Below are 23561 nucleotides of genomic sequence, written 5' to 3' on the forward strand. Positions count from 1 at the left end.
CAATATTGCCCAATTATTTCACAACCACCAGGGAGACACAAGTTCTGACCTTTTCTGTAATTTATTCTTGGGTCTTTGGAACTTTCTCTGCTCTGATCAGCCCAACTGTTAAATGTCTCAGCAATATTAACATTGATGTGAATGCTGACAAGAGGCCACAAGATAAAGAATCAGCGAGTAAACTTTCCTGTAGAAGTCACAGGCTGGCTCTTAAGAACATTAAGTTGTGTGCCCTTGCTTTGTGGCCTGAAGATGCAGCACAGCCCTCTGGGGTAATCATGTTTTCTTTAGCTAAGGATGCATTTGGGAGCACAAAAACAAAAAGGCAAACAGATTTAACACCTTATTGCAAGTAAGCTAGCTTTATTTAAAAATAATAATAATAAATAAAAATAATAAGTGACCCACAAACTGATTAATGATGCATAATTATATTAGTTAGCCATATTGATCTATAGCCATTGCCTAGACCATCCCCAGAACAATTTCCTCTCCCTTACCAGCAGGGACATGACAACCCGAACATGATTAAGCAATGGCAATTTCATCCCAGCTTAATTTGTTTACATACAGTATTGACATCAAGTTTTTATCCCCCCATCCTCCCCATCATCTAATTAATGCTCCATTTCCAATGGAAAGAACAGTTAAGGATGGATGGGATAAGAGAGGAGGAATGAAACTGAGGTGACCTCAGCTTAGATGTCCCCTGCTGTTGCTGAATGGTGATCCATTTTGATGATTATATCTACAACATGGCTACTGTTTACATCGCTGGCATTTCATATACAGTTAGTCAAAATTGTGTTAACGCTTAAAGCATATACACAGAACCATGGCCTCACTTTCATTTATAAACGTCTTGAGACCAAGAATGGCACAGGAATAGTTTTAAGCGTTAAAAATAAATCTAATATAGTAATTTTTATGATTAAAGTGATTCATATAGGTCACGGTCTGAGTGAATGACCTTGACGTCCGTAACGTCCCAGCAGGAAGTCTATTGGTCTCATCGCCATTTCCGCTATACTGAGGCTACCTACATCCACACGACAACGGCAACGAGATTTTTTTTTTTTTAGCAGGTAAAAAAAATATATATATATCGCGTCCACATGGGCAACGGATCAGTAAAATATCAGGTACGTATGGCAATGCAACGCTTGCTGAAAACGATGCAATACACATGCCACACCTCTACGTGCGCTCTAAGATGGTCCCATCGGAGACACCAGAACAATAGAAGAAGTAGGACGCATGCGCATAAACCCCTTCTTCTACCCGGCTGAAGCACTCACGGGAACAAACACACAACAAGAAGATGGCTGCGACTACGCGAGGAAATCGTGCCTTCTGTGTGTACAAATTAGTTTTATTAGTGTGCATAGTTTTATATAACTTAATTTTCTTATTGTGTGTGAACATTTTGAAAAGCATTTTTATATAATTTATATAACTTATATTGTGTGTGAACATTTTGAAAAGCAGTCTTGTCCAATAAAAATAAGAAATTCAAGAAATGGTTCAGTTACTTGTTTATTTAAAAGAAAATCTGTATACAAAAGCGAATGCAATGCAGTGGTTCATACAAAACAGTCTGTTGAAGGTAGGGATGTCAACTGATGACCGTTTGACCGGTGGTTGACCGAATCAACATCAACCGGTTAAATTTTTTTTGGTTGTCGGTTAAAAAAAAAAAAATCAATCGTTTTGAAGCTGCCGATTTTGGAGCGGAGAACCTGGAATTCTGTGTTGTAAACGCTTGGGGCATGCCATGCGGTGTAAGGACGACAGCTGACAAATCAGAAACACCCATTCAGTCATGTCCCGCCCTCCCGCCCCAGTTGAAGACAGCTGACAAATCAGAAACAGCCATTCAGTCATGTCCCGCCCTCCCGCCCCAGTTGAAAACAGCTGCCACTCGGCGAGAGAAAAGTGTAGACACAGACTTTTTAGCTTACAAATTACTATTCTGTTTTTTTTAAATTATTATTAGGAGGCACATCGAGTTTAGTCCTGCCTTGGCCAGTGCATTCTGAAAGTATGTTTCGGTCTGTAGCCAACAATGCATGTTATTGCAGATCATATCTCTCCACACAAACTAAAGGCGCAGATGCCGACTTTTTCACGGCTGAATCGTGCAGATCCGATTTTTTTAGGGGGGGTGTTGGAGTGTCTGAATAATTTCATCAGAGTAAATTCTGTATTAAAATTACTAAATAAGCAAATGCCGTTGAAATTATTCAGACACTCCAACACCCCCCCCCCCCCCAAAAAAAAAAATCGGATCTGCACGATTCAGCCGTGAAAAAGGCGGCATCCACCAAAAGGCGCGCCGTTTGCATCCCTGTTAAACTCATAGGTTAACCGACTTTAACCGGCTAATGAGGCTCGGTGGTCGGTCAAGATTTTTTTTTAGTTTTCGCCATCCCTAGAAGGGTCTTCTGACCCTTTTCCCCCTCTGCCTCCATTATAGTAAGGTAACTGTTGCTTTGTGTGGAAGGCTGTACTTTCTGTTCATCAAAGCAGGTGTAAATTGTCTGTCTGGCAGGTCAGTCAGGTTAACGTGTAAACAATTTCAAAAGATTCTTATCCAATAGAAAGCAGGCAAGAAATAGTTTGAGTCACTTGTCTATGTACAACACCCACACAGTTTACTAAATCCACACTAAAGAATACTATATACAAAAGTGATTGGTACATTAAAAAAAAGCAGTGAACAGAAGTGACAGATGATGCGCGAATGATGTGCACGAGAGTGCTGCTTGTTCTAGTCATGTGGTTGTGACGTCATTGTAAACAAATCCGTTCTACTCATCCAGACGACTTCACAACGGCGCCGTTACCAGGTTTTTCCACTCTGGAACCCGTTCTCAAAAAATATCGTTTTGGGGCACCCAAAACGCCGGTACCGTGTGGACACCAGGCCGAAACGATAAAAAAATTTATCAGATTCACCTGAATCCGTTGCCGTGTGGACAGGGCCTGAAACACAGAGCTGACTGCAACTCCGATCCTCCATTTTGAGCTAATTTATCGCTATGCCACATAGATGTGTTGCTGGCCGGTACAGCAACACGACAGAAAGTGGATTTACATTGCATTCATGGCCCCAAAATGTTCAAACCGCTAAGATTTGGACATGTTTTGTGAGAAGTTCACAAGCACATTGGGTGCCTATGAAGCGGTCTCTCCTCTGCACATTTTACTGAAGACTCGTACGAGACCTCTGATCTGTTGAGGAGCGTTGGCTAGGAGCCTGTATTGAAAGTGTGCAGGACCAACAATTAAAGGAAAAGAAAACTACAAGCAAAGAAAAAGTATTTATTTTATTTTTTTTTTAAAGAAAGGAAAGTAAGTTCAGTTGCACCAGTTATCCTGGAGCATGAGCCAAGGGTTGTTGGTAAAACCCGGGACATGACACATTATCACTCGGGCAGTGACCTCCCCGCAGTTGTTGCTAAAACCGGTGATGTCCCGTCCCGGGTTTTAGTAATTGCCTGAGCCGAGCAGTTATGGCGGAGTACTCAGTATGGAGAAAATGGAGAATGAGTGGCCCAGCTGTCTGATTTCTCTGCTGGATAATGCTGCCATCTCACCCTTACATGGAAGAAGCGAATGAACGGAGAACTGAACGAACAACTGAAAAAGTCAGATTATTTCAAAACACAAGATCGGCCTTCAAGAAGCGAGAACATTGATGGGTAAGCTCCGACTCTCATTTGGATACAAAACAACAAAAAACACCACGTTGTTTACCTGCATTTAGATTAAGACATTGTGAGGGAAATTTAATGGACGAACATTATTATTCTCTGTTTCTGTATGTTGAGCTCAAATGACTTAATGGATGAACATTATTATTCTCTGTGTTTCTGTATGTTGAACTAAAGTGGCTTAGTTACTGAGAAGAGATGTTTTTCCACATGCTGTAATCGCTTTTCTGTGGCCTTGGTGGTAATGAACAGGGTGCTTGAGTTCGTCCTAACTACGCATCTTCTCATGATGTAACCACCTTTCCTGATCTCGGTGGTGATAAGCAGGGAGCTTGAGCTCTCCCTAACTCGCATCCGCCTGCACATACCAGAGCATGCCAGGTGCATGCTTTAACAAAGCATCATAGAAAATCTTGAGCCAATCACGTGAAGACACAAGCAGTGAGCGAATGCTTTCAGAGTATAATAGATGACATTCCTAAAACACAACTCAGAGTGCGCATACTCTCGGCATCATCAGAAGTGATGTCTTCTTCTATTCTTCTCTTTCCTTTTTTATATATATTTTATATGATGATCTATAATAAATGACTGAAAAGACAACTGTTAAGCATTCTGAAGTGTTTATTATAAATTTCCATTACAATTTGGTGTCCCTGGGTGGGCCCTATGCGTCTGATCCTCGGACGACGGAACACTCCCAAGGCTACGGTGCGGAGCTGAGAACTTGGACGAGAGACCAGGCCATCAGGGCTCACCGAACCAGTAAGCGATAACTTTGCATTCTTGTGTAAAGAAATTAGTGGAAACAGTATTTAAAGAATGATACAAGAAATGGACAGAGATTTGTCCTAGTATTTAAAAAATGATATAAGAGACGGACAGAGATTTGTCCCAGTCAATGAAGACCGATATAAGAGACGGACAGAAGTTTGTCTGAGCCCAGGAGGACTGCCAAGCTGTGGTACCATCAATGTTTGCAGACAACGGATAAACACAATTTTGAGACAATAAACCGCGAGTAGTTTATTGGGTTGTGTAAGAGAATTATCCGCCTAAGTGACGACTGGGTAATCGCTCGCCTACTTGAGGAGGGGAAGTACGGGTGCGTGTTTCGACGGATTCACGTTCAGCGATTCGTGGGAATTGAATCTTGCTCCCTTTGTTCTGTGTGAACAACTGGCCCGTCTGGGGAACGGGATAGAGAGGTTCGATCGCAAAAACGCAAAGACACACCGGTGCGCACGCAAAATATTGATGAATTAACAGAGTACTGTCCTCCTCCAAATTCTGAAACAGATTTTGTACACACGTGCAAGTTGTCTTTGAGGTTGTTGTGCTAAATGATACCTACTTTAGTTTAAGGCAAATGTCAGATAAATTGTTTACTAATAAGAACATATCTAAAGGATTATTGTGTCGCATTTTTGGACATAGTCTAACTTGTTCTTCTTGTGATCCTGAAAAAAAAAAAAAAACAAACTCGGCCATTGTTGTCATAACCTATTGATATAACAGTGTACAATGAGGAACAGAAACAGTAAGTTAGGGAAAGAAAAGAAAAAGCAAGTAAGTGTGAGGCTGCATGTGCTATAATAAGAATTGGATGTTTCTATGACAGCCCAAACATCCAGTTTATGAAAACCTCGTATGGCGAGGATTATTTGACACAGTTTGATATATGGGTAAAGGACTTAGGATTCCCTGAGAAGGGCAGTTTTAGTCTCAGGCAGATAGGACAGTTAGAAGAAAAGTTGAAACAGAAGGAAAAAGAAGAGTCTGCAGATAATGTTAAGTTCTTAGGGGACTGGAGGGCATTTTCTGCATGGTAAGAAGAAACACTTAAGAGAGAGTACAAAAGAGAGAAACGACAGGCAGGGCTCTCACCCTCTTCTCAGTGTTTGAAATTTCAGATGGACCCTGACTTGGAGTCTGCCCCACCACCCCGACACACACTGCCTCCTCAGCAAGGCGGAGCATCATTCCCACAAGCGCCTCACCCACAGAAAAGGGGAGAAGTTGAGACAAAAAAAAAAAAACAACTGAGCCTCTGGAATCTCTCCCAGCCTACCAGCCGCCTCCAGCATCAGCGCCTCTCAGCGCTTCTCCATCACACATGAGATCCGGTCTTACATATGGCGATGGAAAAGACACTCTCCTGGACCTGACCACGTGCTCACCAGTGGGTCCACAAGGCCATAATCTAAAGTCTGAAGTCCTTCATCTTCCAATGGTGGAAGTGGCTGGAGCTGACGGTGTGTTTTTAGTCCACAGACCCTGGATGACAGCTGACATGAAGAAAAGCATGGCTTCTCTTCCCAACGTGAGAGAGGTAAGAGGAAAGAGATTTGGTAATGAACTGTTGATATTTTGCAGAGAATTCCGACTGACCACCCATGAACTTCGCCGCCTAATCATAACCAAGATGGGTATAGGTTGGAACAAAGTTTCCAAAGAGTGGCCGGAAGCTGACCAGCGAATGACTACACCAGATTGGAGCGTGGCTGGCAATAGTGAGTATAGAGATACCATCACTGCTCTCTGTGCTCGTCTGGACAGTGCTTTTCCTTTGAACATAGACATGACTAAGATCAGTATGTGTAAGCAAGAAGATGGAGAAGGGGTGTCAGCGTTTCTTGCCCGTCTCACCACCACGCATGAGAAAAAAAACACAGTGGCCTGACCAGGCCCGTGACCCTGGCTGCAGTGGAGGGCACTCCTGAGCCTCACCAAGATCGAGCAGTACGTTGTGCATGCAGAAAAGCTGCTGAAAGAGAAGGAGAAGACAAAGTCGGCACAAAGAGACCAAGACCTACACGCCGCCACTCTCACTCTTTTCCAGACTGTTCAGCCTGGACAAAGAGGAAGAAGAAGAGGATGAGGTCGAAGTAGGGGCCGAGACAGGACGACCTGGAGTGACTCGTCCTGGATAAAAGGTGCAACCTGCTACAACTGCAATCAAAAGGGACACATTGCTCGAGATTGTCTCCACAGTAGCAGGCAGAGGCCCTGTGAGGAGTACAGCAAAGCAGACTGATGGGCGGACTCCGGGAACAGGCCCCACACAGAGAACAGGGGAGGTAACACACACACACACACCTGATGATACACATAGACAGAAGCATTCACATAACGTTAAACACATTAGTAGCAGCACCTGCATGCAACAGCAAGACTACACAGAAACGCTCGATACACCAGTCCAGATAGATACACCTGAAGTTGCATTAAGTTTGTTAAAATACACAACTACTCCCTTCTCTAAACTCCCTTGTATGCCCCTCACTGTGTGTGGGCATGTGTTAACCTTTTTAGTAGATTCTGGAGCAGGACACTCAGTGATACAACATGGGGTACTTCCAGTAGACCCACCGCTCAGCTTAAATTCTATTCAGACAATGGGCATCTCAGGACGACCTGTAACCGAAACTTTCTCAGTCAACCTCCCGTGTGAAAGCGAGGGAGGAATAGTTACGTCCCACTCATTTCTCATCTCACATACATGTCCAGTAAATTTGTTAGCACGTGATTTAATGTGCAAATTAGGAGTAAATCTCACGTCCACTCCAGATGGACTAACTATTGAAGTAAGTGAAATGTGCGGTGTGCAGTATGGGTTTGGAAGCCCCCTGTATGTGTATGTCTGGCGGCTCTGCTCAGATCAACTCACACAAACTCCCAAACACCTTGTACAGCTTGCACACTTGAACACCTCATCAGTTGACACAGATTATATGAAAGAGGAAGATTTGCATTGCACAGCACATGTTCACCAAGGGCAAGATGTGGAGTTTGAAAAGACTTGGTTTGCAGACCCCCATGTACGTGAAAGACTGACCCTCAAAACTACATATTGGTCTAAACATTATTGCGCTGTGCAGGTCCATTTTACTCATTGTCCGAACAACTGCATCAATGCTCATCGCAGTGTTCTCAAACATGTTATACACGGCCTCGTGTCAGAGGACTTTGAGGTCGGCTGCTGCCAACATGATTTCTTTGACATCATTAATTCTATATCCCATGTCTCATTACCAAGGCCACAAGCCGCCCATTGGAAAGACATGGGGAAGTGGGTCAGGAAGTGTGCAGTCGATGGCAATGAATGGTCCCAAAAATGGTCCCTAGTGTGTTGTTTTGCCAAAAGCTTGGGGTCTACAAACAAAGTCATGCTATGTGTGTGTATGTTAAGCGCAGCGTAATATTAGCCATTGATGACCAGGGTCCTGGGGACCCCAGCCATAGTGGCCTGTTTGTCTCCGTTTCCACAGGCATAACTCCAGCAGAGGTGCACCCCAAATTGGCGGGAGTTCCAAATTCCATTTGGGCGAAGGGTAAACATGATGTGGGCCTAATAAAGAATGCTGAACCAGTGGTGATCACCCCCAAATCAGATTTCAGGCCTAGACAGACCCAGTACCCACTCAAACCAGAAGCAATCACAGGTATAAGACCGGTCTTTGATTCATTGCTGAAGGCAGATGTAATTGTCCTTTGCCAGGACTTTCCAGTGCGCACTCCTATTTTTTCCAGTTAAGAAGGCAAGAAAACCGTCCCAGCCCGATGAGTGGAGGTTTGTCCAAGATCTGCAAGCAGTCAATGCTGCGGCTGTCCCGCGCGCGCCTGACGTCCCTAAAGAGCGCTCTGCAGACCACACCCACTCTGGGACTGCCTGACCCCAATAAACCATTTGTTCAAACTGTCGATGAAAAGAAGGGTTTTATGACCTCTGTTCTTTTGCAGAAACACGGGGATAGATTGAGACCTGTAGCCTACTTCTCGAGCAGGCTGGATCCAGTGGCGGCTGGACTTCCTGTTTGCCTGCGTGCAGTTGCTGCAGCTGAAAAGACGGTAACTGCTTCCAGAAATATTGTGGGGTATTCTAACCTCACCCTTTTGGTCCCACATGCTGTCTCCCTGCTTCTGTTGGAGAAAAAGACGTCACATTTGTCAGCACAGAGATGGTTGAAGTATAACACTGTCATACTTGATATGCCTAACATCATTGTGAAACGTTGTTCTGCTCTGAATTCTGCCTCTCTTCTCCCTACAGAGGACGATGGAGAGCCACATGACTGTGTTGCTCTCACTAACGATTTTTGTTCCCCCAGGGCAGATTTAAAGAGCGACCCTTTGGAAAATCCAGACATGATCCTCTATGTGGATGGTTCAGCCTCCAGAGACTCAGAGACGGGAAAGAAGAAAGTAGGTTTTGCCGTAGTCTCAGATCACGAGGTCCTCAAACCTGTCGGCGCAGGCTGCAGAGCTCTGTGCCCTCATTGAGGCATGCAAATTGGCAGCAGGGCAATCTGTCAATATTTTTACGGACAGTAGGTATGCATTTGGCGTTGTGCACGATTTTGGCACCATTTGGGGAAACAGAAATTTTCTCACTAGCACAGGATCTCCCATTGCACATCATAAACTGGTCTCTGAGTTGTTGGGTGCTATTCTACTCCCTAGAGCCATTGCTGTGTGTAAGTGTGCTGCCCATACTAACAATACTGATCTTGTGTCTCAAGGGAATGCCAGGGCGGACGCAGCAGCTAAGTGTGCAGCCTCAGCTTCCAGTTCACCCTCTAGCCTTGCTTTTCCTCAGGTTTCTACCCCTTGTTTACAGCTAGCGGACCTTCAGAGCACTGCCACCCAGGACGAGAGACGAGTCTGGAAACAGGCAGGCTGTATCCTTGCAAACTTGGTCTGGGTTTGTCCCTCGGGCTGTCCCTGTCTACCAAAATACATGTTCCCTTTCTCTGCAAAACTGGCACATGGGCTCACCCATGTGTCAAAAGGGGGGATGGTAGCAGAAGTAACAAAGAGATGGTTCACAAAGGGGTTTTCAAATTATGCTGCAAAATTTTGCAAGCAATGCTTGATATGTGCACAACATAATGCAGGTCAAGGTATCAGACTAACTCAAGCAGCACACCCAATACCAGACAAACCATTTGATCATCTCCAAATGGACTTCATTGAACTGACACCTAGTGAAGGGAAAAGGTATTGCCTGGTAATAGTTGACATGTTTTCAAAATGGGTTGAAGTATTCCCCACAGCTAAACAAGACTCAGAGGCGGTAGTCAAAGCACTCCTGAGAGATGTAATTCCTAGGTGGGGTATACCTAGCAAAATCTCAAGTGACAATGGAACACCCTTTGTTAATCCAGCCCTAAAGAAAATAGGAGCATTCCTAGGGATAGACCTGAAACAACATTGTGCCTATCATCCTGCCAGTGCGGGAGCAGTAGAGAGGGAAAATGGGTCCCTTAAAAATAAACTAAGCAAAGCTTGTGCAGAAACAGGGCTAGGATGGACAAAGGTCCTCCCTGTAGTACTCACACAAATGAGGATGCAAACTAGGCCTAAACATGGGTTAAGCCCATTCGAAATTCTGTTTGGACAAGTACCCAACACGTGGATAGGGCCAGTTCAAGGAACACTGACGAACAGCAGACTGTGTGATGATGCAATGTTGAATTACTGTGCAACGTTGTCCTCTGCTTTGAAATCTATCCACAAACAGGTAAAAGAAGCACTTCCCAAACTCGCTGAGGGATCTACAACCAGGGGATTGGATAGTGGTGAAGGACTTCCGACGAACCAAGTGGAACAAGCCATGGTGGAATGGCCCATTCCAGGTCCTGCTCACGACCCCAACGGCAGTGAAGGTCACAGGCAGAGTGATGTGGATCCACGCTAGCCACTGCAGGAGGGTTCCTGAACCGGCTGAGCAGGAGGAAAAGAAGGCCTAAGTGACCAGACGCTGACTAAAGCTTGTGAGGAAGAAAGGCATCACTACATGGAACAGTGCGAGTATCACATCAATCACGTACGCACCCTCAATAGGGAAGAGTATTTCAGTGTCTAGCCGATAGACAAGTCTTAGGGTTTCGAGTTTCCTCCAAGTCCCGGTGAGGTGGGATGAGGGCTGATAGGGCGTGCCCGCCCTCTGAGCACCAATACACGTCAAGAAGGGCAAGGGTTAACTCGGTAACATCACTGAGGCACTGAACAAGATGCGCAAGGTTGCTGAACAATTATGAGCAGATGAACATGGAGGAGTTGAAGACAGCTTATCGTGTTAGTTCAGTGGATGGAAGACTCTGATTCTATCCATCATACCGGTCCTGGGCTTAGTGATTCTGATGCTATGTTTGCTCCCTGTTTTCTGTCAATGTTGTATGTCTGTGTTTCAGAGGCAGCTGACAAATATCGGTTACCAGATGGTGAAAATAGACTCAGATGACTTGCCTGACTGGCCTCCAAACCCACATGAAGACTATAACCCACCGTTCGATGACATCAGCACAGTTGACATGAATTAGTCCTAACTTAAAACACTTTCATTTATGGTTGTTTCCTGTTCTATTATTCCTGATCTATGTATATAGCTTGCTAGCGTTAACTTAAGACGTCGATGTCTTACAAAACAGCCTTAGCATTATCCCCGTACACTCAATGACGTGTTAAGTCGAATCTCTCTGAGAACTCTTATCACTGAAACTGTGTACAGTTCTTTTCTTTCCTTTTAGCAATTATTATCCTATAGGATAAAAAGGGGGGAGAATGTGAGGGAAATTTAATGGACGAACATTATTATTCTCTGTGTTTCTGTATGTTGAGCTCAAATGACTTAATGGATGAACATTATTATTCTCTGTGTTTCTGTATGTTGAGCTCAAATGACTTAATGGATGAACATTATTATTCTCTGTGTTTCTGTATGTTGAACTAAAGTGGCTTAGTTACTGAGAAGAGATGTTTTTCCACATGCTGTAATCGCTTTTCTGTGGCCTTGGTGGTAATGAGCAGGGTGCTTGAGTTCGTCCTAACTACGCATCTTCTCATGATGTAACCACCTTTCCTGACCTCGCTGGTGATAAGCAGGGAGCTTGAGCTCTCCCTAACTCGCATCCGCCTGCACATACCAGAGCACGCCAGGTGCACGCTTTAACAAAGCTTCATAGAAAATCTTGAGCCAATCACGTGAAGACACAAGCAGTGAGCGAATACTTTCAGAGTATAATAGATGACATTCCTAAAACACAACTCAGAGTGCGCATACTCTCGGCATCATCAGAAGTGATGTCTTCTTCTATTCTTCTCTTTCCTTTCCTATTTTATATATCTTTTATATGATCTACTATAATAAATGACTGAAAAGACAACTGTTAAGCGTTCTGAAGTGTTTATTAGAAATTTCCATTACAACATGTAACTTGTATTGTGTATTTAAGTTACCGGTATAAGATTATTTAATTTGCTTCAGAATGTGTCTCAGTTCATCTGATTATTTAATTAGCCTTTTACGTTTTATCAGTGAAAATGCATGCATGTACATGTATGTTGCATAAGTTATAACACCTATCCTGTTTTAATGGGAGTCAACCCACAATCAGTGAAGTCAAATCAGTCTTAGTTGAGCAAGTAGAGAACGGTATTTCTTACTTTCACCATAAATTTTTATTTATATGACTCTGGTCAAAGGCCTCGGCCTTAAAACCGGTTCCCGCTGTGACGTCACGCACTCAGGGCTGGCTGGCTCAGCGGGGCAGCTCAAATGCCAACTTTGTGGTCGATTTTAACTCTCAAAAAATATATATTTTTATTCCCATTTATGCAGCATACAAGAGTCAAGGATGGAGATACTATCCACTCAGAAATGTATTTAAAAATAAAGGTTCTGCGTATCTCCTTTAAATGGTAGAAACCATTTATTCACAAAACATGCATCATATGTGCAAGATGATTTACAGGACGGTCTCAACCTGTTCGCCATCATGTTCTACACACAAAAACCAGCGAGCAACAGTACCATTTAATTTGTCACCCATGGCATACGTCTATCTGCAGGAAAAAAAAAAAAATCCATTAGTGTTAACATAATTTTGACTAACCCTGTATTTTTAGTATCAACGCAGGTCCTGCTATTCACATCAATATTCCTTGAGATTTTTAAGAAATTAGAACTGCATCCTGGACTGCATATAGTGAAACATCCATCCATGTGGCAGGGAGTGTGGAGGACACCATTGTGAACCAGTTACCACAAAGCACTGTACATGTAATATAATTTAACACAAAGGCCGTTACTGTGACTCTGATTTTAGATCATATTTGTAGGAACTAACAAATAAGAAATGCCCCCTGTACAATGCCAACATGAATCAGAGTTACTGTTACCACCAAAAAGTTGATTCCTTTGTTTAATTCCTTTCATACCTCAGTAAATTGGCAATAATATTTTTTTTAATTAGTAAGAGACAGCATGTTGTACATTGTCTTCATTTACAGCCACATTTAATGTTGCAGAATGTTCATGAAACAAGATGGATCCTGTTATACATTGTTATAACAGGAGCAAAAATAAACAGGTGTTCTCTCACCAACCTCTCTTCTCTCTAAGTTAATGACACACACACACACACACACACACACACACACACACACACACACACACACACACACACACACACACACACAAAAAGCAGCCTGTCATGCTACTGACAAATTAGAAAACCTAATCCTGACGACTTTTCCATGTTGGAAGTCCTGAAATTACAGCTTTATCTCGGATAAAACAAACAGCAAACGATGAAGATTCCTTCCACAAACTTCACAATTTCAACAGTTACATGCATTTTTTACAAATACAAGTCCCTGTTTAAGTCATCACTATTCAAACAACAAAGATGTCCTTTAAAGAAACTTAAAACATTCGGACCAATCAGAATTGAGCATTCAAGAGCAATGTGGTATTGTTGCTATTACTTGTATATTTCCACACTGAGCACCTTAATTTAAAAAAAGTCTTAGGTTCAATCTGCCATGTTTTTCAAAGCTCCATGGAACTTTGTCATGAAGAGAATTATGGGACTGCCTTTACTGACAAGAACACATAAAAGAAAGGACTAATTTATATAATATAAAATCATATACAGTATTGTGCAAAAGTCTTAGGCACCCTATTCTTTTTTCCATATATACTTTGTTAAAGATTTCTATTTTAATGACTTCTCCATTATCGAGTCAGTACAAAAACATTTTTAGACTTCCAAATGTTCGTAATTTTCTACCACAAAATTGTTACAGAAAAAAATGCCTGTATCTCAGCAGCGTATTACATAAGAGACCACTTTTCAGATTAAAAAAGAAAAAAACATAATGAAGGTTACTGGGTTTTGGCACAAAAGGAAGCGAGTGTGACAGTCAAAGTGTCCAGAAAAATTGTGGCTGCTTCTGTAAGATGCTCAGTAAAACCTACAGCTCATTTCCTTATAAAACTGCACTCATTGTATCGAGACTACTATTAAAGGGTCGTCTCACACCAAATATTGACTTTGTTTCATTTATTATGGCTTACTGCTGTTTACAGTATTTTTTTAATGTTGAAACATTTCATTTTTTTAAGCCATTTTTGGTCTACAGCATTTCTTTACATGTGCCTGAGACTTTTGCACAGTACTCTGTGTGCGTTTTTTTTTTTTATTATATATATCTATATCTATGCAGCCTCAGTCCAAGTGGACCACAGATCTAATATGGTATCCAACTACACCATTAAAAAAAATCTTTACCAAATACTGGTGCAAAAAGTAACATACAAAAAGCAGCTTTAAACTGGGAGATTGTCCAGCCTTCACTGTGGGATGTTGAGGGCACACAGATGGAGGCAGACTTGGAATTGGGACCCTGTGGTGATTAATGAGAGTCCCAGGGTTGCTACATTAATCTAGTTAGTGTGACACTCTGCAGAACCCCAATGAGCCTCGGAAAGCTCCCTCCACCATACAGGGAATTAAAAACAAGGTGACAGGTGGGGCATCGCTGACACCTGAAATTGAAGAGCGATGTTTTACAATAGCAGCCTTCAACTTTGACCCCACAGGCCACCCATGGAGAATAAACAGGGGTAAGAATGATGGTGCTCTGTATGGTAAACTGGGTGGTTTGTGTTCCGACATATACATATAGCAACCATTACTGAGAGGCATATATTAACAATGGGATACAATGCTTCATAACACAGAGCTGACTCAGACTCAAACAAACAATCGTCTCAGAGGAAGCAATGGCTCCGAGCGAAGAGGATTTTACAGTTTTTCACCAAATTATACTGGGGGTTATAATATAAAATTAGGTCCTACCTAATAGCGGAGCTTCCATTCAAATGAAAAACATGCAACAGATGATGTACTTTGATGTGTTTCAATTTTATCACGAGAAGATAAATCTCTCCAAACTCACATGTATATTATTTTTATTACTATAAACTATAGTGTGCTTTAGGGATTTATAGCAAAATGTTTTGAAAACAAAAAGATACATGATTCATGAAAACACTGACTGGATTCAGGTCAACTTGCGAAATCCTTCAGGATCTGACAGTGATTTCAAAATCAACATCACTATTTAGAATTAAATTCCCACAACTCATCATTTCTATTAATTCATTTTTTACATGTTTTCTTTCTCTTTCAGCTTGTCGCTTTTCTAGTGAAAGATTTCTTCACCTTTCTCTAGCTCTTTCACATCATCTTTCCTTTTCTTCCTGTGTCAAAACTCTCTTTCTCTTCCCGGTTTTGACTTCATCTTTCTCTCCTTGGTTAACTTGTTCTGACATCTTTTTAAAGTTTGTATTAAAGTCTGTAAAAATGATTATTATTTTGTTGCACTGTTTGAGTTGTTCTCGGTGGAAAAACCCGATAAATATGAAATTATCTGTAGACAAAAATAAGTTATGTAGGCCCGCTCGTGCTTCTAGTTCTGGCCAAAATCAAACAGCCAATCAGAATCGCGAGGGGCACGTACGTACGTACATACACGGCTGGGATCCCTGTGTGTCCATGAAAAATCAACTCGATGGGTTACCAGATTTTCTTAAGTATGGAGCTCCGCTATAATTTCACAGACGCATACATGTGAGTAGAGGTAAATTCTATAATGAGAGTAATAAGGCTTTCCTGCTTAAATACACAATCTGAATGTTGAAGTTCGATTACCCTAACTAGGTAAAAGTATAAGGATAAAAACATCCCTGCTCAATTCTGGTAGGCAGTTAAGATTCTGGGTTACTGATCAGAAGGTTGGAAGTTCAAGCCCCAGCATCGCCAAGCTACCACTGTTTGGGCCCTTGAGTAAGGCCCTAAACACACACTGCTCCAGGGGCGCTCCATCACGTGTAGCATTCCTAACAAGCTGGGATATCCGGAAAAATGAATTTCACTGTGCTGTAATGTATGTGTGACAAATAAAGCCTTCTTCTTCTTAACTCCTACTCTGAGTAGATTTGAGCACATACTCTGAAATTAGGAACATTCTAAAGCTGAATGTAGAAAAAAAAAACAGAAAGAAAGCAAACATCCTATATAAAACCTAATATGTGGTGGCTGCTCTGTGATTCAGCTCTGGGTTTGAGTGGCTGAGTGCATGATTAAAGCCAATTAAGTGGTGAATAATTTGTGAAGGCACACTCCTCTCTGGTTAATGATGGCCTTCATCAGAAATTCCATAAAAGTCCAATAAAAAGTAATGAACTGAATTCACAGAGTTGAGTTATGATATTTGGCCAGGGGCAGTATATTGGAGGAAACGAGGCCTGCAATTGCCTGCACCATCACTCCCAGACGACTGGATAAAAGTCATTAAGCAGAAAAAGGCACAGGTGCCCCTCACAAACACATACAGCAAGTTGCTAGACAAGAATGACATCCAGACATATTGCCTGTTTCTCCAGAAGAGGCAACTATTGCTTCCTTTTATGCTGCCATTGAGCTCATCAGGGGCCATTAGGGAGCAGCTCCATATTACATCCACCGCCTGCCTAGGAAAAGCTGAAAGGTAGGAAGCTGCGAGAATGCACTAAATGAAATTCAGAGGGCAGGTGTGAAAAATGACGAGAAGAATCACGTCACAGACACGCACAATATGATAAGAGGTGATAGAACGATCTCCGCACTTGTCTGTGCTTTCATATTTTCAGAACGCCCCCACTGAACTTATCTGCACTTCACATGGGATTTGTCACATAAGCATCTGATCTGTAATAACTTCCCTTCTACTACTTTCATGAATATTAAAACCCATCCACACCATTAACACGTAGGGAAATAAAACAGCTATGAGCCAACATTAAACATTCTGCAAACTCCTTTCAAAACCCCAAAGCCTTTCCCGGTCTTCCTTCCATTCAAGCCCTGGCTACTACAGCAGCAGGCACCCTAGTGAGGATCAGCCAGATGGGTTGCCAGTTGCTCTCTGCAGGAGAAGAATGTTGGTGTGCTGGATTCCCCCCACGCTCTACAGGCCACCGCTGTGCTGCTGTTTTAACGCTACTAATGCACTCTGACAGCAGTGCAGGACTGGCCACAGCTTCCGGTTTTATGCCCAGCTGTGAAAAGGCCTTTGAGATGCAGCAGAAAAGCTGGACTTGGGTGGGTTATAGAAAGCTGTGTAGGCTTGTAATAATTGGAGTTCATGACTGTAGTTCAGTTTAAATCATTATTAGATGATTTTTCACAGATTTTATAAACTCTGAGGACAAATCAGCAGACCTGCCACCTAAGAGTAGCAGATTTCGTACCCGAGCTGTTACTGTTCTATTCATATTCTTGACATCCTGCTTAAGAATCCCTTACCTGTGATCAAAAAACCATAACAATCCAGGAACTTTGGAATGGGATGTTCAAAAATCACGAGTATTATTTTTCAGGTGTCCACATACTTCTGGCCATATAGTTGAGTCATTTCTTTTACTTCGGTGCTACAGAACTTCAAATGCTATGATCATTACCTAGCATCTTAAAACAGCAGGCTGATTCAAAAATGTTTATTACTGTTTAATTTTTTTTCTGTTTTGCTTTCTTCTCAATTTTAAACCGTGTTTATATTCCGAGATATCGAAGAATCTTCTGCCTCAGCATGCTTGACTGCTTAATAAAGAAGTCTTACATGAAATACTTAATTATACAAAGTAAATAAATGTTGGCTTAAACACCCTGGGTAGAAAGAAATATCCTGAAGCCACCATTAAACTCCTGCTGTTGTAATTTTTCTCCATAAGATGAAAAATCCATTTTCACCCAGAACTGAACCAAACTGCCTGTGAATGTATTAGTGTCTGGGGGAGGGGGTGAGTTAATTTCCACGGCTGACCCTTTTGACCTTTAATTCGGAAAGGTCCAGAAGGTTACATTAAAACAAAAAGGGACAAAATCAATCAATCATCGACAGGACTATGGTGAGGGACATGTTATAAACACTGACCACATGGTTCCTCGTGCGGTGGTAGGGCTGGACGATGGGCAGTCCCAGAGGGGTCACCCACTCCACCGTGCTCCCGGACTTGGCAATTAGTCTAGCACTCTCAGTTAGCCAGTCCTGCAAACAGACACAAGTACAGCTGTTAGCCCTGGCATGGTCAAAATAAAAGACAGTAAAAATAATCAACAAAAAATAAACGAGTGCGACATAAATTGTATGATTCTGCTTATTTCTAATGTCAAGCAGTACGTTTGAGTAAATGGCCAAATTCAGGCCAGCATTTCATGCCTCCTTTATACAGGTGTAATTTTTAAAGATGAGTTTGTGAGTGCAGTAAAGTTGCTCAGCATTTCAGATTTGGCTGACGTTCAGGAACAAGGATGGGATGGTTGATGAAAATAACAGAGCAATACTAGTCTAAAACACTAAGTATCTTAAGTTTGGGACATAAAGAAACAAACGTACGTTTCAGAATAGTGTGCTAAAAATTTGCAGCATGCATGTCAGCTCTCTGGAAGCTATGAAGCATATCCATTTGTGTGCTTCTTTGTAGAACACCACACTGTCCTTAAGGCAGTCCCCAAATAGAACACAACCGAGTTCTATTGCCTTGGATAACCAACTTCAGCAAGAGCAAAAACTTTACCCGACTAAAGGTCTTCTCTTTGAACAAATGTGTTTCCAACTAGGGCTGAGGAATAGTGATAAAACAAGTGGCCAGCTGTTGCTGAGCCTCATTTAATAAACCTGCTGATTCAGAGCAGGAGCGCTGGCTTCCCAGCACGTCGGACTCGCTGCATGGTTCCCAAAAGGCTTTTCTCCAGAGTGCTGGGAGATATAAATTCCTCCTTTCTCCATGCATAAATGCAGTTCAGGGCCCAAGCTGGCCCATCCATCAGACACTTCCCCTCCTTCCTGGCCCAGTTATTTTCCCTCCTTTCTCCAACGCAGCCAGGTGTGGGACATTAGCGGGAAGATGAACTGTCTTCCTCATCTTTCACTGCTTCTCATCTTTCCCTCGCTTTTTCAGCGCCTGACCCACTTAGAAGAGATAGCAGCGTCTGAATGCGAGATGGGGTATTTTTCAGAGTGTCTGGCTCTGTCTGGGTTTCTCCCACAGGATTTTCCAGAAGAATCAATTCCCCTGGTTCGTTACCCATGAGCAGCATGCAGGTGCACGCCCTGAACAGTGCTATTGCATTAGGAAGCTGAACATATGAATGAATTCAGCTCTTTCATAAAAATGAAAGCAGCTCATTGCGGGTGTTCTAGATTTTTTTTCTGCAGCTGGGATGTAGAGCTACAAGTGTAATCCTGTGTTCACACCGGGAAGCAACAAAATGACAGGTGACTATTCATTTGCTATACAAGCGCATAACATGAAGTAGCAATTTCAGTAACAAAGTGACGGTGCGCTGATATTTGTTTCAACAACATGGAAATTGTTCCACAGACCAATCCTTTTTGGTCTGACCTGTGTGGCTCAGTTCCCCACGCCCCATAAATTTAGCTCCTACCTACAATTTACTGTCCAAAAATGTAAGAAAAATGTATAACTTTGGTTTCATATTATTATGTCATACACAACCTGTCACAAAATATGTACAGCGACATTATGAAGAAAAATAAAGCTTTTAAGGAAGATTGGCACCTCAGGTGAGAGAATGCAGCTAACAGACTTAACTTGCTTTGTAAATCTGATAATCCTCTGGACAGTCCACAGACATGAGTGACAGTATTGGTTGCTTCATGCGCCATGAGATATAAACTACAAGTGTCATAAGTGACTTCATACCTGAGTGTGAAGTGTGTCAAGTAATCTTAGGGTACCTGGATCTCTCTTGTCCCAGTGAACATTTCCTTCAAGCTGCTAAAGACCTGATGCACTAGGTAGTGTGAGGCATCCCAAATGTACTCCTGCAGAAGAAAAAAAACAAAAAACACCTGAGATAAGCATGCAATTAAAATGATTAAGAGAGGTGCACTTAGCCATTTTGGGGTGCTGGGATTTGGATTAGAGCTTCAGGAACACTTTCCCTCCCCTAGAGGACACATTAACGCGAAGAGGAGCCGTTACTACCTGGCACCTGCTGGCAACCCACAAAAGGTGCTGATTCAGTGACACTGCTTCCTTTCACACACACACACCTGTATGCATAATCACACACACTAATCATACACGCACACCTTTTTCACTCCCTACCTCAAGGCGATAATTACATGCTACTTTGCTGCTGATCTTGAGTCACTTGCTTGTTTGTTCACAGAAGAAAACAAATCGGAAAAAGAGGGCTGAGACAAACAAAGATTAATTCAACAATTTCTCTCACTTACACACGTGACGTGCACAGGTTGTATTTTGTAAATTAACGAGGCACTGATTTTAAGGAAAAAGAGAGGGGAAAAAAAATCAGAGCATGCTAGAATCAAAGCATGGTAAGCAGTCCCTATAAGGTTCACTAGTGTACATACACCAATGAAGATATATGACACACCACCATTGATGTACTGAGAAAAATTCTGACCCAAGTCTGGACATTATAATCTTTACAACAAAGAGATCACATGTCAGAGCAGGAGAGGAGAAAATCGCTAGCTCGGGCACCCAGGACAACAACATGACTGTTTTATTTATAGTTTCCTGGTGGAAAAGTAGGCTTTGCAACCTAGTGGTGTGGTACTTTAATTGTTTTTAATTTGTTATTTTGAGTTCTTGCATTAATAACATGATTTCAACATTTTGCTTTCACTCTCTTATCGCCAAAAAACAAGCACAAGTTTTAATTTAATCATATGGAGTTCGATCTCTGTTATGGATCAACCCCAAAATTTTAAAAGGTACATTTTATATATTTGTGTACACACACACACTTTATACATATACACACATGCACATACACATACACACATACATTTAATTAATTAAAAGCACATTTTAATTTAAAAAGTGCTTGTTCAGTTCATCCATTATATTATGGCTTTATTTTCTTTGAGAGCACAAATCAAGGCAGGGGGAGAAAAACATGTCGCTGTAGTTGAATTCTGGAAAAACAGCCGAAAATTACACACACACACATACATACACATATATACATACACATATATATATATATATATATATATATATATATATTAGTGCTGTCAAAAATGTCGCGTTATTAACGCGTTAACTTGACTCAATTTTAACGGCGATAATTTTTTATTGCGAGATTAACGCTCTGTGACATGATGTAGGTTTTTCATAAGCTTTTGAAACTGCCAGGAACTTGGAACAGAGACTTTGCTTAGAAAAACGATAGCAGCTAGACTGTAATGCCACGCCCCGCACAGCCAGAGTCCTTTGCCCTCCTCCCCCCAAAGAACCAGCATGGGCAGGGCGCGCTAGTAGAGATGGGATTTATGGCTCTTTGATGGGATCCGCATCTTTGTGATCCGTTCTTTGAAAAGAGCCGTTCAAAAGACTGGCTCATTTGGCTCTTTTTAAATATTTATTCAGTTTTAAGAAGACAGCGTCTAAAGAAGCCAGATCCCTCTGAACTGTAAACTCAATGCTATCCCAGAAATCCTTCCTGTAATATGCAAATTTGGCTGCCTCTGATTGGACAGCGCGACGCATCAACAGGCAGAAAGTGTAAAAATACAAAATGTGTTAAGTGAGCTGAAACAGTAAAGATCAGATTCAATGCAATATTTACCAACGAACAACTTAAACTTAATATAATAGTGTACTTTATATTATAATCAAGCATGTCAAGCCTACCGTCACTGTGTAACCTGTCTCTCTGATTAGAGTTGTAGACTAACTCAAGCAGTAGATCACTTCACTCATGGTTCTTTTGCTAGCACCGGTGCTTGGCTTAGGTTTCACTTTGCAGTGGCTGTGTCAAGATGTGTTATGCTTTGCAGTAAAAAAAAAAAAACATTGGTACAAAACAAGCCCATTCACTTTTTTATGCTGATAAGAGAATTACAATGGTTTTTCATGTGACAAAAATGTGCGATTAAATTGCGATTAATCGCGAGTTAACTATGACAGTCGCGACATTAATCGCGATTAAATATTTTAATTGCTTGACAGCACTAATATATATATATATATATATATATATATATATATATATATATATATATATATATATATAAATTTGCCCATGTGAAGAGTTTTCCCAGTCTTCACAAATTCACTTTGCTGGTTATACACAATAACACTGCTCAGACAAAGCCAGTGGAAAAACTAAATACATTTTAGACCACATTTTATAAGAAGCCAAGAAGTATGGATATAAAAGTAATACTTTCTTTACTGCTACGAAAGGGAGAATGCAGGAGTAAAAGAATATGCTGCTGTATACGTAGCATGGCCAGGTGATCGGGAAGATTTGTTTTTTTGTTTTTTAATATCAGGTTAATTCCATCACCAAGTCCAGACTTGCTTTTTAACCTACTTGTCCAGTCCACTACTTTTGAGACACACTCCCACACTTTGCCTCCTACCTTGGGGAAATCATTGATCTCCTTGAGGCGCTTTTCGATCTGCAGTCGGCCGCCATAGCGCGTGACCCCATAGACCACCGTCATCACCGTTTGCTTCACCACCTTCCTGCTGATGAAGCCTTCCAGCACCTGTGCAATCTTAATGCCCTTTGCAGCATCTCGGACCCGGAACTCCTCCACCTAGAACACACAACAAGTATACGCTTCAGCTGATTCTCCTGATAGACAGACAATCAATTAGATGCCAGAGAACACCATCTCCTGCCACCTTCACACTTCACAGCCAGTGCTTTCATCCTTAGCAAGAATCAATGATGAGCATCAATCAGCTCAACCTGATTACTTCACTCCTTATGGAGTTAACAATCAAAACGCTTTTGAATCAACCAAAAACAAGACGACAGTGTCATCTACATCCTCCACCCTATATACAAAGTTTCAAGATATTATTTGTCACATTTTTCAAGTTCTGCTGCAGGAAACCAACCCTACCTCTTTATACTGACCTCAGCAGCCCATGGCATAAACCCACCAGACCTTTGGTTCAGGTGAGCTAAAAATTAAAATTTCTCACATTTGTTAGCATCAAAAGGCACATATACATTACTTAACCAACACATACCAACTTTCAAGACCATACTACTCATAGTTTTCAAGTTCTGCTCCGGAAACAAAACCTGAGCAACCAAGTCTGAAATTGTTCCCATGGAAACATGAAAAATTAAAATTTCTCAGATTTCTTAGTATGAAAAGGCACATCCGCATCACTTTAACAACATGTATACCAAGTTTCAAATCTGTATCATGAATAGTTTTGGATACACGCTCCGGAAACGAACATTGCTCTTAGAAACCAAGTCAAAATCGATTTTCTACATAAAAATTTGAAAAATATTTTTTTTCAAAAATCCAAAATAGCAAAAGGCACCAGTTCACATGTTGCTTGATATGTATACAAAGTTTCATGAAGAGATCTTCAATAGTTTTAAAGATGTGGCCCGGAAACGAAAATGTGACCAGACAGATGGAACCCATTTCTATATCCAAACTTCGTTTGGGCAAGGGGATAATAATCTGAAGTGAATGCAG

General features: G+C 41.7%; 1 protein-coding gene across 1 annotated transcript in view; it reads right to left on the reverse strand.

The window, feature by feature from the left end:
* Positions 1-23561, reverse strand: part of polrmt (polymerase (RNA) mitochondrial (DNA directed)) — a 115092-nt gene that overhangs the window by 29391 nt on the left and 62140 nt on the right. Inside the window, exons 13-15 of the mRNA XM_060941401.1 lie at positions 22473-22652; positions 19809-19895; positions 17982-18095 (exon numbers count right to left, since the gene is read on the reverse strand). Of these exons, the coding sequence (XP_060797384.1) occupies positions 17982-18095; positions 19809-19895; positions 22473-22652 (381 nt within the window). The remainder of the gene's footprint in view (positions 1-17981; positions 18096-19808; positions 19896-22472; positions 22653-23561) is intronic.

Source organism: Neoarius graeffei, chromosome 15 (genome assembly GCF_027579695.1).
Source record: "Neoarius graeffei isolate fNeoGra1 chromosome 15, fNeoGra1.pri, whole genome shotgun sequence".
NCBI lineage: Eukaryota > Metazoa > Chordata > Actinopteri > Siluriformes > Ariidae > Neoarius > Neoarius graeffei.